The sequence below is a fragment of the Rhinoraja longicauda genome, chromosome 3, assembly GCF_053455715.1.
Source record: "Rhinoraja longicauda isolate Sanriku21f chromosome 3, sRhiLon1.1, whole genome shotgun sequence".
NCBI classification, from domain to species: Eukaryota; Metazoa; Chordata; class Chondrichthyes; order Rajiformes; family Arhynchobatidae; genus Rhinoraja; species Rhinoraja longicauda.
Window position 1 is genome coordinate 59515057 of NC_135955.1, and position 19295 is coordinate 59534351.

Sequence of the window (19295 nt, forward strand, 5' to 3'; positions counted from 1 at the left end):
AGTGTTCACAATATGCACTCCTCTACACCGGAGAATCCAAACACAAAATGCATGATCATTTTGCAGATTAATTTTGTTTAGTTCACAGGAGTGACTGAGTTTCCAGTTGCTTGCCACTTTAATTCTGTCCTACTCTGACCTACCGTATCCTGCACTGCTATGAGGTCCTGAGCAAACTTAATCTAAATGAACACGTTGCAGTCTTCTGGATTCAAATAGGGAATTCAACAAGTCTGAGTAACTTGCTTCTCTCTGTGTCAGAACTGCCATTTCTACTGTCGTCACCCGTCCTTGATATTGAATCATTTTTTGTCTTTCGGTTACTGGAGCCCGACACACTGGACATGTCACACAGACCTGCCATTAGCAAAGGGTAACACAAAGATAGTCACTAATTAACAGCAGCATTAACCAATTTAACTTTATATCATTCTATCACAAATCATCCCTTTGCTCCAGTGATTCTTGCTGTCACCTTCCTTCCCAGTTCCGATGAAGGACCAACTTAAAATATAAAGTTTCGCTTTTCACATGAGCCGCTGAATTGTTTAACAATTTCTGCCCCTGATGGCTTTTTGAACTTTTCCCCGAAAAAGCATTGCGCTTATTTTGAACAATGACATAACATTTGCAATTTTTCAAACATCATTCCTATCAATAGCCACTTTGATAATGATTGTCAGGGTATTGTAGAAAGATAACTGCAGATGCTGGTACAAATTGAAGGTATCACAAAATACTGGAGTAACTCAGCAGGTCAGGCAGCATCTCAGGAGAAGGAATGGGTGATGTTTCGGGTCAAGGCCCTTCTGTCTGAAGAAGGGTCTCGACCCGAAACGTCACCCATTCCTTCTCTCCTGAGATGCTGCCTGACCTGCTGAGTTACTCCAGCATTTTGTAATACCTTCGATATTGTCAGGGTATTTGTAAGTTCCTTCCATATTCCTCTCAACAACCTAGAATGAATCTCATTTCGACCAGGTGATTTATTCACAAAGTACAACAAGCCTTTGTGGTACTTCCTCTTTCTGTTCCTATCCCAGGTGATTTATGCACAAAGTCCAGGCAGCCTTTGTGGTACCTCCTCCCATTTCTATCACATCCAGGATTTTAATTCTTCCTTTGCTCAAACTCCAACAGCATCTTTCTTGGCTAAGAATGATGTAACAGTGCTCATTTAACATTTCAACGTAAGCACTCTGTCTTAATTCTAGATTTCCCTTTTATTTTTGCCCACCTCCATTGTACTCTTTCCCTTTCCATGCCCATATAACATTCGATAGTTCCTTTTACATTTCCTGCTCATCTCATGATCTCTTTCGAATTTCCTATTTTTACTTCCCATTTGACCTCCTGTAATTTGTCTGGTTTCAACAAATTAACAATCTAGCATCCTCTTTTCACATGCCCTGCTTTGGTATTTTTTTGGTTTTGTCACCTTTTATAGTCTCATGCAATACAAATAATTTGCTTTTTCATTCTTACTTCCAGCTACGTGTCCACCCATTTATACATATCGTCTTGTACTATTTTCATCTAACAATCTACATCCAACCTCCATTCATATAGTCAGCAAATATGGCTAAACCATACATGGTTCCTGCAGTCAAATCGTATATAAAGATTGTACATAGTTGAAGCCATAGCACAGGTGTCAACAGCACACCTCATTCATGATTGCCAATCTGAAAGAGATCTATTCATTATGACAGTGTTCACTGCCAGCCAAAACCCTTTCCACTTTATGAATAATTTCTTCATGACATTTAAGGTGGATAAATCTCCTGCGTCTGTTGTATTGCAGATTGCCATGTGAGGGCAAGGCAGAAGAAGGCTGTGGCCCTGGGTGATATTTTTTTAATCTGTGCTGACCACTGTTGAGATACCAGATGACTGAGGAGTTGCATGGAGTCAGAGTCATACAGCACAAACACAGGTTCTCGGACCCAACTTGTCAATGGTGACTAAGATGCCCATTTAAGCTACTCCCATTTGTCTGGCTAATATTCCTCACAACCTTCTCTATCCATATGCCTTTTTACACCTCTATCAGACCACCCCCCACCCCGTTCTCCTGCACTGCAAGGAATGAAATCCAAGTCTCCCCAGCCCTTCCTTTTAACTCAGTCCCACATCCTAGCAACTGCTTTGTAAATGTTTTCTGCACTCTTTCCAGCTCAACAACACCAAGTCACTAAATGAACCTGGAATAAAAACATGAAAGGTGACCTTTAACAATCTGGTTTAGTTAGTTTAGAGATACAGAGTGGAAACTGTCCTTCAGCCCTCTGAGCCTGTGCCGATCAGCGATCACCCGTACACTGGTTCTATCCTACACTAGGGAAAATTTACGGAAGCCAATTAACTGGCAAACTTTCATGTTTTTGGAATGTGGGAGGAAACCGGGGCACTGGGATAGAGCCAAGGGCAGAAAACGTTTGTTGGAATTGTATGTAGACCACCAAGCAGCAGTAAGGAAATTGGGGATAGCATCAAGCAGGAAATTAGGGATGCGTATAGCCAAGGTACAGCAGTTATCATGTGTGACTTTAATCTCCATATAGATTGGGCCAACCAAATTGGTAACGGCACTGAGGAGGATTTCCTGGAATGTATACAGGATGGTTTTTTATACCAATATGTAGAAGAACCGACTAGAGGACAGACCATCCTAGACTGGGTATTGTGTAATGAGGAAGGATTAGATAGCGATCTTGTTGTGCAAAGCCCCTTGGGCAACAGTGACCATAATATGGTGGAATTCTGCATTAGGATGGAAAGTGACATGGTTAATTCAGAGACTAGAGTCCTGAACTTAAAGAAAGGAGACAGGAATTGGCAAGGATAGACTGGCAAATTATACTTAGAGTTGACAGTGGAGATGCAATGGCAAAGATTTAAAGAGCGCATGGATGAACTCCAAAAATTGTTCATCCCTGCCTAGCGGAAAAATAAAACGGGGAAGGCGTCTAAACCATGGCTAACGATGGAAATCAAGAATAGTGTTAAATTCAAGGAAAAGGCATATAAATTGGCCAGAGGAAGCAGCAAACCGGAGGACTGGGAGAAATTTAGAACTCAAAGGAGGACAAAAGGGTTAATTAAGAGGGGGAAAAAAAGAGCATGAATGAAAGCTTGCTGGGAATATAAAAACTGACTCTAAAAGCTTATTTAGATATGTAAAAAGGAAAAGATTAGTGAAGACAAATGTAGGTCCCTTACAATCAGAGACAGATGAATTTATAATGGCAAACAAAGAAATGGCAGAACAGTTAAAACAAATACTTTGGTTCTGTCTTCACTAAGGAAGACACAATCAATCTAGCAGAAATACTAGGGGACCGAGGATCTAGTGGGAGGGAGGAACTGAAGGGAATCCACATTAGTCAGGAAATGGTGTTGGGTAAACTGTTGGGATTGAAGAGAGATAAATCACCAGGGCCTGATGGTCTGCATCCCAGAGTACTCAAGGAGGTGGCCCAAGAGATCGTGGATGCATTGGTGATCATTTTCCAATGTTCTCTTGACTCTGGATCAGCCAACTTTTAAAAAAGGAGGGAGAAAGAAAACGGGGAATTATAGACCAGTTAACCTTACATCAGTAGTGCTTAAATCAATTATTAAAGATGTTATAGCAGCGCATTTGGAAAGCAGTGACAGGATCGGACAAAGTCAGCATGGATTTATGAAGGCTCGACTAATTTTCTGGATTTTTTTGAGGATGTAACAAGTAGAATGGATAAGGGAGAGCCAATGGATGTGTTGTATCTGGACTTTCAAAAAGCCTTTGACAAGGTCCCACACAAGAGATTAGTGGGCAAAATTAGAGCACATGGTATTGGGGTTAAGGTATTGACATGGATAGAGAACTGGTTGGCAGACAGGAAGCAAAGAGTAGGAATTAACGGGTCCTTTTCAGAATGGCAGGCAGTGACTAGTGGGGTGCCGCAAGGCTCAGTGCTGGGACCCCCGTTATTTACATATATATATTAACGATTTAGACGAGGGAATTAAATTTGACATCTCCAAGTTTGCAGATGACACAAAGTTGGGTGGCAGTGTGAGCTGCGATGAGGATGCTATGAGGCTGCAGGGTGACTTGGTTGGGTGAGTGGGCAGATGCATGGCAGATGCAGTATAATGTGGATAAATGTGAGGTTATCCACTTTGGTGGCAAGAACAGGAAGGCAGATTATTATTTGAATGGTGTCAGATTAGAAAAAGGGGAGGTGCAACGAGTCCTGGGTGTGCTTGTACATCAGTCACTGAAAGTAATCATGCAGGTACAGCAGTTAGCGAAGAAAGCTAATCGCATGTTGGCCTTCATTACGAGAGGATTTGAGTTTCGGATCAAGGAGGTCCTACTGCAGTTGTACAGGATCCTAGTTAACCCGCACCTGGAGTATTGTGTGCAATTTTGGTCTCCTAATTTGAGAAAGGACATTATTGCTATTGAGTGAGTGCAGCGTAGATTCACCAGGTTAATTCCCAGGATGGCGGGACTGACATATAGAAACATAGAAAATAGGTGCAGGAGGAGGCCATTCGGCCCTTCGAGCCAGCACCACCATTCATTGTGATCATGGCTGATCATCCACAATCAATAACCCGTGCCTGCCTTCTCCCCATATCCCTTGATTCCACTAGCCCCTAAAGCTCTATCTAACTCTTAAATCCATCCAGTGATTTGGCCTCTACTGCCTCTGTGCAAAGAATTCCACAAATTGACAACTCTCTGGGTGAAAAAGTTCCTTCTCACCTCCGTTTTAAATGGCCTCCCATTTATTTTAAGACTGCGGCCCCTGGTTCTGGACTCGCCCAACATTGGGAACATTTTTCCTGCATCTAGCTTGTCCAGTCCTTTTATAATTTTATATGTCTCTATAAGATCCCCTCTCATCCTTCTAAACTCCAATGAATACAAGCCTAGTCTTTTCAATCTTTCCTCATATGACAGCCCCGCCATCACAGGGATCAATCTCGTGAACCTATGCTGCACTGCCTCAATTACAAGGATGTCCTTCCTCAAATTAGACCAAAACTGTACACAATACTCCAGATGTGGTCTTACCAGGGCCCTAAACAACTGCAGACAATCTTTACTCCTATACTGAAAACCTCTCGTTAAAGGCCAACATGCCATTAGCTTTCTTCACTGCCTGCTGTACGTGCACGCCAACTTTCAGTGACTGGTGTACAAGGACACCCAGGTCTCGCTGCATTTCCCCCTTACCTAACCCGACACCATTGAAATAATCTGCCTCCTTGTTTTTGCCGCCAAAGTGGATAACCTCTCATTTATCCACATTATACTGCATCTGCCCCGCATCTGCCCACTCACTCAACCTGTCCAGGTCACCCTGCAACCTCGGAACATCCTCTTCACAGTTTACACTGCCACCCAGCTTTGTGTCATCCGCAAACTTGCTAGTGTTGCTTCTAATTCCTTCTTCCAAACCATTAATATATATGGTAAACAGTTGTGGCCCCAACACCGAGCCTTGCGGCACTCCACTCGCCACTGCCTGCCATTCTGAAAAGGACCTGTTTACTCCTACTCTTTGCTTCCTGTCTGCCAACCAATTTTCTATCCATGTCAACACCCTACCCCCAATACCATATGCTCTAATTTTGCTCACCAATCTCCCGCGTGGGACCTTATCAAAGGCTTTCTGAAAGTCTAGATACACTACATCCACTGGCTCCCCTTCATCCATTTTACTTGTCAAATCCTCAAAAAATTCCAGAAGATTAGTCAAGCATGACTTCCCTTTCATAAATCACTGCTGACTTGGACGTCCTTTTACTGCTATCCAAATGCAGCATTATTACCTCTTTAATAAGTGACTCCAGCATCTTCCCCACCACCGATGTCAGGCTAACTGGTCTGTAATTCCCCGTTTTCTCTCTCGCTCCTTTCTTGAAAAGTGGGATAACATTAGACAATAGGTGCAGGAGTAGGCCATTCGGCCCTTCGAGCCAGCACCACCATTCAATGTAGGTATGTAGGTTAATTGGCTGGGTAAATGTAAAAATTGTCCCTAGTGGGTGTAGGATAGTGTTAATGTACGGGGATCGCTGGCGGCACGGACTTGGTGGGCCGAAAAGGCCTGTTTCCGGCTGTATATATATGATATATGATATATGATAATGTGATCATGGCTGATCATTCTCAATCAGTACCCCGTTCCTGCCTTCTCCCCATACTCCCTGACTCCGCTCTCCTTAAGAGCTCCATCTAGCTCTCTCTTGAAAGCATTCAGAGAACTGGCCTCCACTGCCTTCTGAGGCAGAGAATTCCACAGATTTACAACTCTCTTACTGAAAACGTTTTTCCTCATCTCTGTTCTAAATGGCCTACCCTTATTCTTAAACTGTGGCCCCTGGTTCTGGACTCCCCCAACATTGGGAACATGTTTCCTGCCTCTAACTTGTCCAATCCCTTAATAATCTTATATGTTTCAATAAGATCCCCTCTCATCCTTCTAAATTCCAGTGTATATAAGCCGCTCACTCCAGACTTTCAACATATTTCAGTCCCGCCATTCACGCCCTCAATAGCAAGAATATCCTTCCTCAAATTTGGAGACCAAAACTGCACACAGTACTCCAGGTGCGGTCTCACTAGGGCCCTGTACAACTGTAGAAGGACTTTGCTCAACTCTTGTTATGAAGGCCAACATTCCATTGGCTTTCTTCACTGCCTGCTGTACCTGCATGCTTCCTTTCAGCGACTGATAGCTATGCTCCAATCCACAGGAACTGATCCTGAATCTATTGAACATTGGAAAATGATCACCAATGCTTCCACTATTTCTAGAGCCACCTCCCTGAGTACCCTGGGATGCAGACCATCAGGCCCTGGGGATTTATCAACCTTTAGTCCCATCAGTCTACCCAATACTATTTCTCGCCTAATGCAAATTTCTTTCAGTTCCTCTACCCTGCTAATGTTGTAGTCCGTGGCCTATTAGAAAAAACAGGCAGACAACCGGATTAGTTTAACCTCTTTATTCTACTCACCCAGGTGGGAGAGAGTCTAGAAACTGAAGCGTTTAGAAACGCTTAGGAAGCTAGTGTAGTCTCTCTCCCCGAAAGCTTACACTTTGCACCTTTTATGCCCTAAATACATGTGCCAGTATTTTTCCATCACTGCCTTATATGGCAAGTTTACAATGCCCTATAAATCTTTGTGTCTCTTTCGGGACCTCCGTGTCCATCGTGACCTCTTCTTTCTTGGGAACAAAGGGCAGTCCATTTGGCAAGATGTTCTTCTTAACACTTCAAAGCTTTGAGGCCAGTTGCTGATATCAGAGGATACGATCAGCCATAAACCGCGCTTCCATGCTGACAACAGGATGCCCCAGGAATAATCAGAGCTGGAGCTTTTACACTCCTGCAATAAAACCCACATTGCTGCATTCGTAATGTTAGCCCTTACATTCCCCTCTTTGCTAATGCTATAATCACAGTCTTTTAAAGTGGCCGATTGACAAATATTTGGCATATACATGGACCGAAGCAATAACAGATTAACAGAATCACAACAATTAACACAATGATACTGCCATAATGGAGAATCGGCCCCCACAAATATCCTAAACCAAACCAATCCCATCCTGAAGCATTAATTTGATTTTGGGCTAAATCTGCCCCTATTTTCCTAGTCAAGCCAAGTCAATTTTATTTGTATAGCACATTTAAAAACAACCCACATTGACCAAAGCGCTGTACATCAGTTCAGGTACTAAGAACATACATACAATGGCACACAAACATAACAGCACATACATAACAGTTTGCAGCACCCCCTCAGAGGGCTAAAACGCTAAACGCTCTTTCTATAACCTCCTTCACATGCCCCGCGATATTGGTGATATTAGAGGATACATCTGGTACAAATGTACAACATTCCTGCCCTATCATAGCACAGGTGCCCCCTTCTCGGCTAGCAGGAAATCTAGGGCCATACGATTCTGGAGAGCAACAAGACGCAGGGCCATCATTTCAGTTGTTAGCTGGCCTATTTGTTCCTGAGTCTCGTACAGTCCATCAGCAGTACAATTTGTTAATTGTTCCAGGGCACTAGCTAAGTTTCTAATTTCAGTTCCGAGCGGTTCCCCATCTCGGGAATATTATCCACCAAAACCTCTCAACTCCTGATACAGTTCGTTTAGAGCTCCACTCTGGATGCTGTGGAGGATGATTTATAATTCGTAAATGTGGGATTACAAAAGCTAGATAACAGCACCCTGTCCAGGTCTCCATATAACCATATAACAATTACAGCACGGAAACAGACCCGTTCGGCCCTACCAGTCCACGCCGCCCACTTTCTCTGATCTAGTCTCATCTACCTGCTCTCAGACCATAACCCTCCAATCCCCTCCCATCCATATACCTATCCAATTTACTCTTAAATAATAAAATCGAGCCTGCCTCCACCACTTCCACCGGAAGCTCATTCCACACAGCCACCACCCTCTGAGTAAAGAAGTTACCCCTCATGTTACCCCTAAACTTTTGTCCCTTAATTCAGAAGTTATGTCCCCTTGTTGGAATCTTCCCCACTCTCAAAGGGAAAAGCCTACCCACGTCAACTCTGTCCGTCCCTCTTAAAATTTTAAAAACCTCTATCAAGTCCCCCCTCAACCTTCTACGCTCCAAAGAATAAAGACCCAACCTGTTCAACCTCTCTCTGTAGCTTAAGTGCTGAAACCCAGGCAACATTCTAGTAAATCTCCTCTGTGCCCTCTCCATTTTGTCTCATAAGATCCCAGATCATACCGTGGCAAAAGTCCTGGTAACCAGACATATGCCCAGCTCCCACATATTAAGTAAGTCCCATTAAGAGGTCTTGGGGGAACTGCAGTACTGATATGGGTGCATGTGCTGAATCCCACAGACAGGCTCCATTTGGTCTAGATCCCATTCTACAGAAACAAGTTGTATTTATTGGTGTTTCTGGAGAGTCATGAGGAGAATTAACTTGTATCCGGAGCCAATTCTCCTGTGTTTGATTAAGATAGGGTCTCAAGGACCACCCATTAAAACACTGAAATCCACAGTCATCTGATCGGTTATCATAATCTGTACACTAATTATTGGAGCCACGGCTCTGTGAGTGATTCAAAAAGAACCGGGCAGACCTGGTGTTCTAAAGCACCAGCTCACCCTCCGAGCAAATGGTTATCGCTCTCAATACTAGGCAGTAAATAAGTCAATAGTAAAGCGTGCACAGAATAGGAGTAAGGAAAGGTGTTATCCATAAAATAGTTCACCATGAAGTTGCTATGCCTGATTAAAAGTTTCGTCAACTTGTAACATGAATTTTAAAATACCTGGACTGAAAGACAAAAACAAAATTCCTGTGTAACCTCCAATTTTTCCAAAGTACAAGGCCAATTTATTTTGTAGTGTGCCATTTGCTCGTTCCACTATACCTGCAGCTTGTGGATGATGTACGCAGTGGAACTGCTGGCGGATATTTAACTGTTCGCACATTTCCTCATTAACTTTGGCTGTAAAATAGGGTCCATTGTCCAAAGTGCTCAATGTACACAGTAGTCCAAACCTCGGCACTATTTCTTTCATCATACAGTGGGTGTAATTCGAATTTAACTCCGTTTGATTCTGCATTACCCTTTCCAGTTCTTTTTCTACCTCTTCATTCTGTTTCCAAGTCATCACATCAGATAACCATCCTGAAAATTGCATTTCTTGTAATCCTTTATCCCAAGCATTTCGTAGTTTTATTCCTTCTCCCATCAATCCTCCTCCTGTCTGTATCTTATTTTGTAGGGTCTCTATAATCGAAGGAATTTAACGTTCCTATTCCAGTTCCAACACCTCCATTGTAATGTCAAAAACGTTATTCGCTCTGCTTCCTGGATTCATATTCTATCCTGACGGTCAAATTTAACACATTCGGGGATCTAACCATTGGGGTACAAGTTGTATACATTCGTCTTAAATGTCCTACATTGGATTTTTCCTGGGTAGTCTCTCGTACTGACCAGATTATTATTAGGGGGTGCCTTCCTTCTATCTGGGTAGCATTGGTATACGCCAACCAATCATCTTTCTTCAGAATGTAAGTGCTGCTACTTCCCCCCCAGCCATTCCAGCCCTTTCTGCTCCATTCCCTTAACGCAGTTTGATTACTCAACCATGCGGTTCCATTTCCTCTTTCACAAGTCGTGCTTACATTCCATTTAGTGGTCAAATTGACCTTTCCTTGGTTATGTGTAATAACCATTAACTGTCCTTTTGCTGCATACCCTCCGCACCCCTCAGGGCATTGTACTTCATACTTCCCTACTGCGCATGCTGTGTTGGCTGGACATGTAAAGCTCTCCTGCGTTCTACTGCAAGAGTCCCTTCTCCAGTCTATTCTTCCCCTCCATTCTTCTCGTAGGGACGACTGATGTAACCCTCGAGTTCGTCTAGACCGACCCTGATACGGCTGCTGCTTCTTACATGGAAAACTAAATTCATCTGTCAGGCATTGGAAATTAAACTGGCACAATGCGTGTCCGCAGGGTACAACCCAATAGGCTTGGTCTCTCAATTGTTTAGCTCTGGTCTCATTAAACCATCCTGAGCAAGGTCCTATTCTTTCTGCCTTCCAGGGTATTGTGCCATTGCCTCCTCTGCATATCATCTGATCGTCTTTACATAAATGTCATGGAGTAAATACAGATTGACCACAATCCCATATAGATCTTGAGTGCACTTCCCCTAATAGCGGGAGTAACAATAGCAAAATAGCAACATCAATAGCAAAATCAATCCATCAGCTAAACACATCAACAATAACTAAGCAATACTTATAACTATGTACATGTGGCAATTCAATAAAATCAATTTGTAAACCCCAATGTATTTTGGGGGCGTGGCTGTGTTCTGCAGCTGCGGCTCACCGGCAGTCTCTCTGGTTTTTTTTGTTGTTTTTTGTCATTGTCGTCGTTAAATGTACGTTTTGTTTTATTTTTAACTCTATGTATGTGGGGGGGTGGTTGGGGGAAACCTTTTTTCAAATCTCCTCCTCAACGGAGATGCGACCTTTACCGTGTCGTATCTCCGTTCGCGCTACGGCCTAACATCGTGGAGTCGGCGACCTCCAGCTGGGATCGACCTCTAAGACTCCGGTCGCATGGCCTGGACTTACCATCTCGGAGGCTTCGGCCGTGGGCCCTGCAGACCGCAACATCGGGAGTTCGCAGGTCCCTGGCTGGCGACCGGTTTTTGGGAGCTCCAGCTGTAGCAGCTTCGACCGCCCCAAAGCGCAAGGTACGATCGACCCGCCCGCAGGCCCTTCATCGCCCTGCGTGGCTCGGCCGCAGCACTTTCCATCGCCCGGTGGGGGCTCAGGACTTCATCGGCCTGTTCGGCTCGGCCCTGGGACTTTCCATCGCCCGGTGGGGGCTCAGGACTTTCATCGGCCTGCTCGGCTCGGCCCTGGGACTTTCCATCGCCCGGTGGGGGCTTCAAAAAGTTGGGAGTCTCGATCACCTCGTGGCACCAAGGGAGAAGAATGAGGAGGAGATAAGACTTTGCCTTCCATCACAGTGAGGGTATGCCTAGAGCAATCACTGTGATGGCTGTTTTGTGTAAAAAATTATATCTGTGTGTCTTGTGCTTTTTAATGTCTACTGCCGGACCCTGACGTGAGAGGACGCTGGCGTTGAGTATTCGCCGTTTTTCCGTCAGGATAGTTTGTCTGTTTGTTTCTATGTTAATTGTTTTTGTAAAGCGCTTCGAGCATGCGATAAGGCGCTATATAAAATAAATGAATTATTATTATTATTATTATTATTTTGGGGTGATACCATATAGCATTTATTACATCCAACATTCCCCTCTTACCAGCATAGGTAAGAGAGTGCACATAATGCAACAAAACAGGTAAAAGCGCGTTAGGGACAAACTTTGCCAGAGGCAGTAACCCAAAGCGAGTCAGATTTGCGAGGGGAACACCCATCCTGGCTCCATTGGTGTCTCTCAACCTCGGGGGCGTCCCCTGAAGCTGGCAGAATTCCGAAACACTGGGCATAGCGGTAGTTGCAGAAAACTGCTGTTGTTCACCTGAAGAAACTAAAATGGTAGGGGTCAGGGCCTCTGTGCGTGCCAATGTGTCAGCCAATGCATTCCCGAAAGAAATGGGATCCTTGACAGATGTATGCGAATTACATTTAATGACAGCCAAGGTTTTCGGGAGTGTTAAACTCGCTAGTAGATTTCGGACAAACAGGGCATTTTTAATAGGAGTGCCTTCTGCAGTCAAAAAGCCCCTGCGCTGCCAGAGGGTACCAAAATCATGTGCAACCCCAAAAGCATATCGTGAGTCGGTGTAAATATTAGCACGTTGGTCAACGCAAAGGTGGCAGGCCTGCGTGAGGGCAAATAATTCAGCCTGCTGGGCAGCATGAGGTGTACTGAAAAAGGTGAGGGTAAGCAGTATCCTCAATCTCTAACGTCAATTGTGCGGATTCTTGTTCGTGGCGCAACTTAACCCTTTCACCAACGGTTGTCTGGGACCTATCCATATTCCCTGATGCTGCCTCATAATCGGGGGGGTAGTCCCGAGTATCCAGGCGGGGAGGGTAGAACCGGGACTTGCACCACAGCAGCCGGTGGCTCTGCCTGTGGGGCTGTGGGGATCGGATGTGTCCAGGGTTCCTCGTCACCCTCGGATTCCTGATTACCTAATAAAGCCGCTATAGACTCCAGTGGTTCGGATTCTGACTTTTGTTGTTGTTGTGCAGGATATATCCCTTTGGTACCGGTTTTAAATTCTCCTCGAGCTCGGGTATCACGGTCAAGTCTTAGATCATACACCTTACATTCCGCTTGCAAAATATCGCATGTTTTCGGTATTCCCAACCTATCACACACTGATATCCCTCTACTACTTGCATTTTCCCTCCAACTTCGCTCCCTCGACTCCTGATGGCGCTTCTGCACCCCCTCTCTCCATTCTTTAATCCTCTTTGATAGTCACTACATTCCATGTACCTCCCACTGGCTAGGCCTCGTTTCCCAATCTTTCCATTAACGAAGCAAATAAATAAATAACACATGTGTTGTACCGGGGCACCGCCATCACGCTTATCCAAAGACTGTCCCTTATGTCTGATTGCCAATTATACGAAATTATGTTACCAATAAATACTACCAATAAATATTACCGAACAATCAATTTCATCCAGACCAAGACAATGACAACAAGAGTGACCGCCCCATACCTTCCAAATCCGGAACCTTATCCTTAACCTTATCCTTGTCCTTATCCTTGTCCTTGTCCTTATCCTTATCGGTTCGTCTGTGAATGTCAGTTGAACACGAAATCAACCCCAAACGAGGGACTTCAGTGTCTGAAAGACGTCAACGTTCGGGGTCTCGAACAACGGTCGAGAAGTGCACTCTGTCCCCTTCGGACGTGTTTCAGTCACCGCTGCCTCTTAGTCGTTCGTGGTTGACGGTGCCAAAGAGATCCTGCCGACTACGCCAAATGTGTAGTCCGTGGCCTATTAGAAAAAACAGGCAGACAACCGGATTCGTTTAACCTCTTTATTCTACTCACCCAGGTGGGAGAGAGTCTAGAAACCGAAGCGTTTAGAAACTCTTAGGAAGCTAGTGTAGTCTCTCTCCCCGAAAGCTTACATTTTACACCTTTTATACCCTAAATACATGTGCCAGTATTTTTCCATCACTGCCTTATATGGCAAGTTTACAATGCCCTATAAATCTTTATGTGTCTTTCGGGACCTCCGTGTCCATCGTGACCTCTTCTTTCTTGGGAACAAAGGGCAGTCCATATGGCAAGATGTTCTTCTTAACACTTCAAAGCTTTGAGGCCAGTTGCTGATATCAGAGGATACGATCAGCCATAAACCGCGCTTCCATGCTGACAACAGGATGCCCCAGGAATAATCCGAGCTGGAGCTTTTACACTCCTGCAATAAAACCCACATTGCTTCATTCATAATGTTAGCCCTTACACTAGATCCTCTGTCCTCTAGTTCATCTGGGAGATTATTTGTGTCTTCCTTAGTGAAGACAGATTCGAATTACCTGTTCAACTCTTCTGCCATTTCTTTGTTACCCATAATAATTTCACCCGTGTCTGCCTTCAAGGGACCCACATTTGACTTTGCTACTCTTTTTCTCTTAACATATCTAAAGAAGCTTTTACTGTCCTTCTTTATATTCTTGGCCAGCTTCCCCTCGTACTCCATCATTTCAGCTCCTATTGCCCGTTTTGTTACCTTCTGTTGTCCTATGAAAGTTTCCCAATCCTCTGGCTTCCTGCTACTCTTTGTTGTATTGTAGATCTTTTCTTATAGTTTTATTCCATCCCTAACTTCCCTTGTCAGCCACGGTTGCCTCCTTCTCCCCTTAGAATCTTTCTTCCTTTTTGATGAAAGGATGGGTCAACTGGGCTTGTCCACTGGAATTTAGGATTCGAGGAGATCTCATAGAAACATATAAAATTCTTAAAGGATTGGACAGGCGAAATGCAGGAAAAATGTTCCCGATGTTGGGGAAGTCCAGAACCAGGGGTCACAGTTCAAGAATAAGGGGTGGGCCATTTAGGACTGAGATGAGGAAAAACTTATTCACCCAGAGATGTGAATCTGTGGAATTCTCTGCCACAGAAGGCAGTGGAGGCCAATTCACTGGATGTTTTCAAGAGAGTTAAATTTAGCTCTTAGGGCTAAAGGAATCAAGGGATATGGGGAAAAAGCAGGAACGGGGTACTGATTTTAGTTGATCAGCCATGATCATATTGAATGGCTCGAAGGGCTGAATGGACTACTCCTGCACCTATTTTTCTGTTTCTATGGACTTCAAAACACTAATGGAGTAATAAAGTAAAATATTGTACTGTACAGCATGAATGGCAGAAAGCAATATAATTTGTACTGGTTAGGCCACACCAGGATTTCAAGCTAAAGAGGTGGATTACATGCTGAACTCGAGAGATGAACAACAAAAACATTCAATTGCCAAATTACATGATAATTTAGGGTTGCTGGAAATATTTCCGCACTAACTGCTCAATTTCCAAAGTTAGCTACTTGCACCTGTAGCTCCTCATGCGTACGAGGAACAAACCACATTCATATTACCAAAACTATACTATTACAAACTGTAACTATCAATTTTATCCTATGGGACTTCACATCTGGATTAATTTTCTTGGTAGGTTAATGAAAGTGAAAGTGCCAAACATTTTAGAAGCAATTGGATATTGTGATAGTTTTTTGATAGGTTTCTGTTGATGAATAAATGTTAACAAAAGCTAGTGGCTTTTTTTACCATCATTCCATATAACCGTTGATCAAATGTCAATCACCAACTTAATGCAATTTCACATACATGTGGATTTATTGGCAAGCAGGAACCAGATAACAAATATACACAATTTGCATTGGTCAACAACCACACTAAATTAAAGAAATAACATAAGGAAAACAACTTTCCTTTATTTTTCAGAAGTACAATCTCAGGATATCCCAAAGCACTTCAAAATAAATCATAGAAACATGAGATCAGGCAACAGGGCGGCACGGTAGCGCAGCGGTAGAGTTGCTGCTTTACAGCGAATGCAGCGCCGGAGACTCAGGTTCGATCCTGACTACGGGTGCTGCACTGTAAGGAGTTTGTACGTTCTCCCCGTGACCTGCGTGGGTTTTCTCCGAGATCTTCGGTTTCCTCCCACACTCCAAAGACGTACAGGTATGTAGGTTAATTGGCTGGGTAAAATGTAAAAATTGTCCCTAGTGGGGTGTAGGATAGTGTTAATGTACGGGGATCGCTGGGCGGCACGGACTTGGTGGGCCGAAAAGGCCTGTTTCCGGCTGTATATATATGATGATATGATATGATGATTGGATCAGTGAAGAGGCGTGGCATGGAGGTAAAAGATCAGTAATACTTTCATTGAATGGGGGAACAAGCAACTGCTCATGTTCTATTTCTTATGATCTCAGTATTTTTTGTTGTTCCCTTATTGATGTAATGTAAGAATGGATTCAGTCATGACTCAAAAGCCTCTACCACCAATATCCAAATAATACAACACAGCAAACATGGCAAAGGAGTAATCTTATGAAATGATTTTGATGCAATTATCTCTTGATCATGTATAAAGGTTTTCTCCCCCAAAACGTAGCTGGGAAAGATTTTAAAGAAAGGTCCAGATATACATTTTATGTTGCATATCTTAGTGATTGGTCACTTCATAAATGTCAATTACACTATGTTGCAAAGTTATTTGGATGGATTTGATCATGGATGTGAAAGTGGACAGTGGAACCAATAACTCTTGTAAATCACTGAAAAGCATGATCATAATGTCATAAATTGTCAGGGTCAGAATATTTCACTTCTCTGCACTTATCTATCTGGATATCCAAACCAATGTTCCATGGTGAAACTTGGTGCCAAGCATATTTTCTGTGGCCATCTATGGCCAAAAGTAAAATCTAACATAGCCTAAGATTTCACATGTTTAAATGCTTGGGATTATTTGTTTTGATTAAATTGCTTTGTCACAGTTTGTGAGGATCACTGTTGAGGTCAGGGTCAAGCAATTAAAGATTGACATGCTGTAAAAGTTATACGAATAGATCAATCTTGAATTAATCACTGTTATATACAATTCTTCTTTGGCCAATTTGTTTTCCTACTAGGTTTAACTGTATTCTTTTCATATGTATCGAGGTGCAATGAAAAGTTTTGTTTTGCTTACTAACCTATTAAATCACATATTAGTATACATGAATACAATAAAGCCAAACTCGTACAAAAGGTAGGGCAAAGAGAAAGATAGAATGCAGCTGCACCATTACATATATTATACACGATTATCAAGGTCATCGAGCCGTCCATTTTCTTAATTATTTTTCCAAATGTAACTGCATGATTAGAGCACTTTAAAATAGTAAGTGCCTTTGCAAATTTCTCGATAGGGGGATTGCACGGCAGGTGAGGTCACGACCCCTGACCTGTACTGTTGCCATGCAACACCTTCTGGGGGGCAAGCTATTTACTGCAGGGAATCACTTACTATGGCTTTCAGTGCAGCTCTTTGCTTAGTCTTTTTCTTCTATTTTATGTTCGGAACGACTGCTGTTGTGGAACAATTCGCCAGTCCAAATTTGAGAGGGTGTTGCAGTTGAATGTTGCGGCTGCACTTTGCTGCTCGGCTTCCCCAGTCTCCCATCAGCTCTCGCTGCTGCTCGGCCTCTCCCTGGCCCCTCTTCCTCCTCCTCTTCGGGATCGACACTCCGCTCCTCCTCCACCGCCTCCTCCTCCAAGGCCGTCGAGCACAGCTCCCTGGGCCCTTCGCCCTCAGGTCCCAGCGGGTCGCCGACCTCCAGCGCTCGCTGCTTCTGCCCCTGTGGACGCTCCAGGCCCCTCGGTTCGGGTTCTTCCCGCTGCTCCTCTCCCAGTTCGCTCAACCCCGTCCTTTCCTCCTCCTCTTCTGCCCCAGCCGGCCGGTCGGTGGCCCCCTGCTTCTCGGCCTTGCTCTCCTACCTCCCTTCCCGGCCGTGTTTCCCCTTCTCCCGCCAGCTGGCTATCTTAAATAGAGTACCTTGGTCAGCTTGGACAAGTTGGGCCAAAGGGCCTGTTTCTGGGCTATATGACTCTATACTCCAAATAAAACATCATGAATGAATGGAGAACATCCTGCTTAATGAAATACATTAATTTAGTTAAGTTGTTGACTCTAATCAAAATAAAACAAAAATATTTTTTTCAACTAGATACAAAAGTCACAAGGCAAATCAAAACAAAATAATCTAGTGTATCCATTGTGGTATTATATCAGCATAATACCACAAATGACACACAAAATAAATAACTGAAAAATGGGATATGGTAAACTTCATAACATAACACGAGCGAAAAATCGAATCACTACGTGAACCAGTTTTTCACAGTTCAACATTTCAACTTGGTAGCTTTTTGTTAAATGAAAGATGTTCGTGGTGACTTGTCTTTCTAAAATTATTTTTTATGCGAGCTGATTTTCACTTTCGTTTTTAAGGAATCGATTATATACATACGTTTAAGAAAATGACAGGTATCTGCCTGGGATGTGCAATCAACGGGAATAAAAATATCGTAAAGGTTACAACATAATCTATGGGGGACACATTAAGACACTTTACTCAGTTCTGTTAAATTATATACCTATCTAAAGTCAGCCCTGATAAAACATTTATTTGTAATCAATTGTATTACCTATAATCATAGCGATAATCTAAATATAGCGTTGTGCGGTGTTGGAATATCATTTGCACAAACAGCTACTGAGAAATATGGGGAAAAAGGATGAAATATTTGAAGAGGAAAATGTACATTTCTGAAAATTGATTATCGGTCGTCCCCAGGTTATGGCAATATTCCGCTCCAAAGAAATCTTGGTAACCGGAACAGTTTACAAGTCTGAAAGCGGCCGCGAACCGAGTTACCAACGGACAGAAGATGCCTGCAGCCCCGCAGCCCCGCAGCACCGGCAAATCCAATCCGCATGTCCCATGTGTAAGCCCGTTCACTTATAAGGGGTGTGCATAGATTGAGGCGTTAGTAAACTGGAGCAAACCAATCGTTTGAAATGAAATAAAATCGCTTGTCGTGGTGGATTTTACTGCAGAACCCCGGTGGGTCACTCCCACCCTGTTTCCATTATCACTTACGCAGGTAAACTCCCAGACCAAATCAACTGGCATACATAACACGTTAAAAAAATTAACCTTACCTCCCCAGATTCCTAACTGCAACTGCGAGGGATCTAAGTTCACAACATAATCTCCCAAAAAACGGTTCAAAACGTCGACCACTATAGACTCGAACACCATTTTTCTCTGATCACCATCCTAGGCCGTCACTCGAGCCGCCACCGCCTCGCCCGGGCACGCGCGAGAAGGCGATGCGCGTTGACACCAAACCGACCCACCCGGCGTCAAACCAGCGCGCCACCTACGTCAGCGCCAACGGCAAATCTGCGAGCAAAAGCCGTGGGCTTGGGAGGGCTAAAGCGCGTGCGTGCGCGCGCGCGTTCACGGCTGGCGCATTTTGAAGCCGCTCCCTTTTGGTGCACGAGCACCTTCTTGACAGTTGTGTGGCGATACCTGGCGATGCAGGTAGTCGTGAGGATCGGGGCCGCTTTTGCTCGACTGATGGAGTTTATTCCCAACAAGTATGAGATGTTGCATTTGGAAAGCTTAATATAAGGGAAGAGCATAAAGTTAAATACAACATTCTTAACATGATTTTTG

At 43.7% G+C, this 19295-nt stretch overlaps 1 protein-coding gene across 2 annotated transcripts in view; it reads right to left on the reverse strand.

Annotated features, from left to right (window-relative positions):
* Positions 1-18960, reverse strand: part of vps13a (vacuolar protein sorting 13 homolog A) — a 283176-nt gene extending 264216 nt beyond the window's left edge. For both annotated transcript variants that reach the window (XM_078396225.1, XM_078396227.1), the window contains exon 1: positions 18776-18960. In XM_078396225.1, the coding sequence (XP_078252351.1) occupies positions 18776-18875 (100 nt within the window). In that variant the 5' untranslated portion in view covers positions 18876-18960. The remainder of the gene's footprint in view (positions 1-18775) is intronic.
* Between the last annotated feature and the right edge of the window lie 335 nt (positions 18961-19295).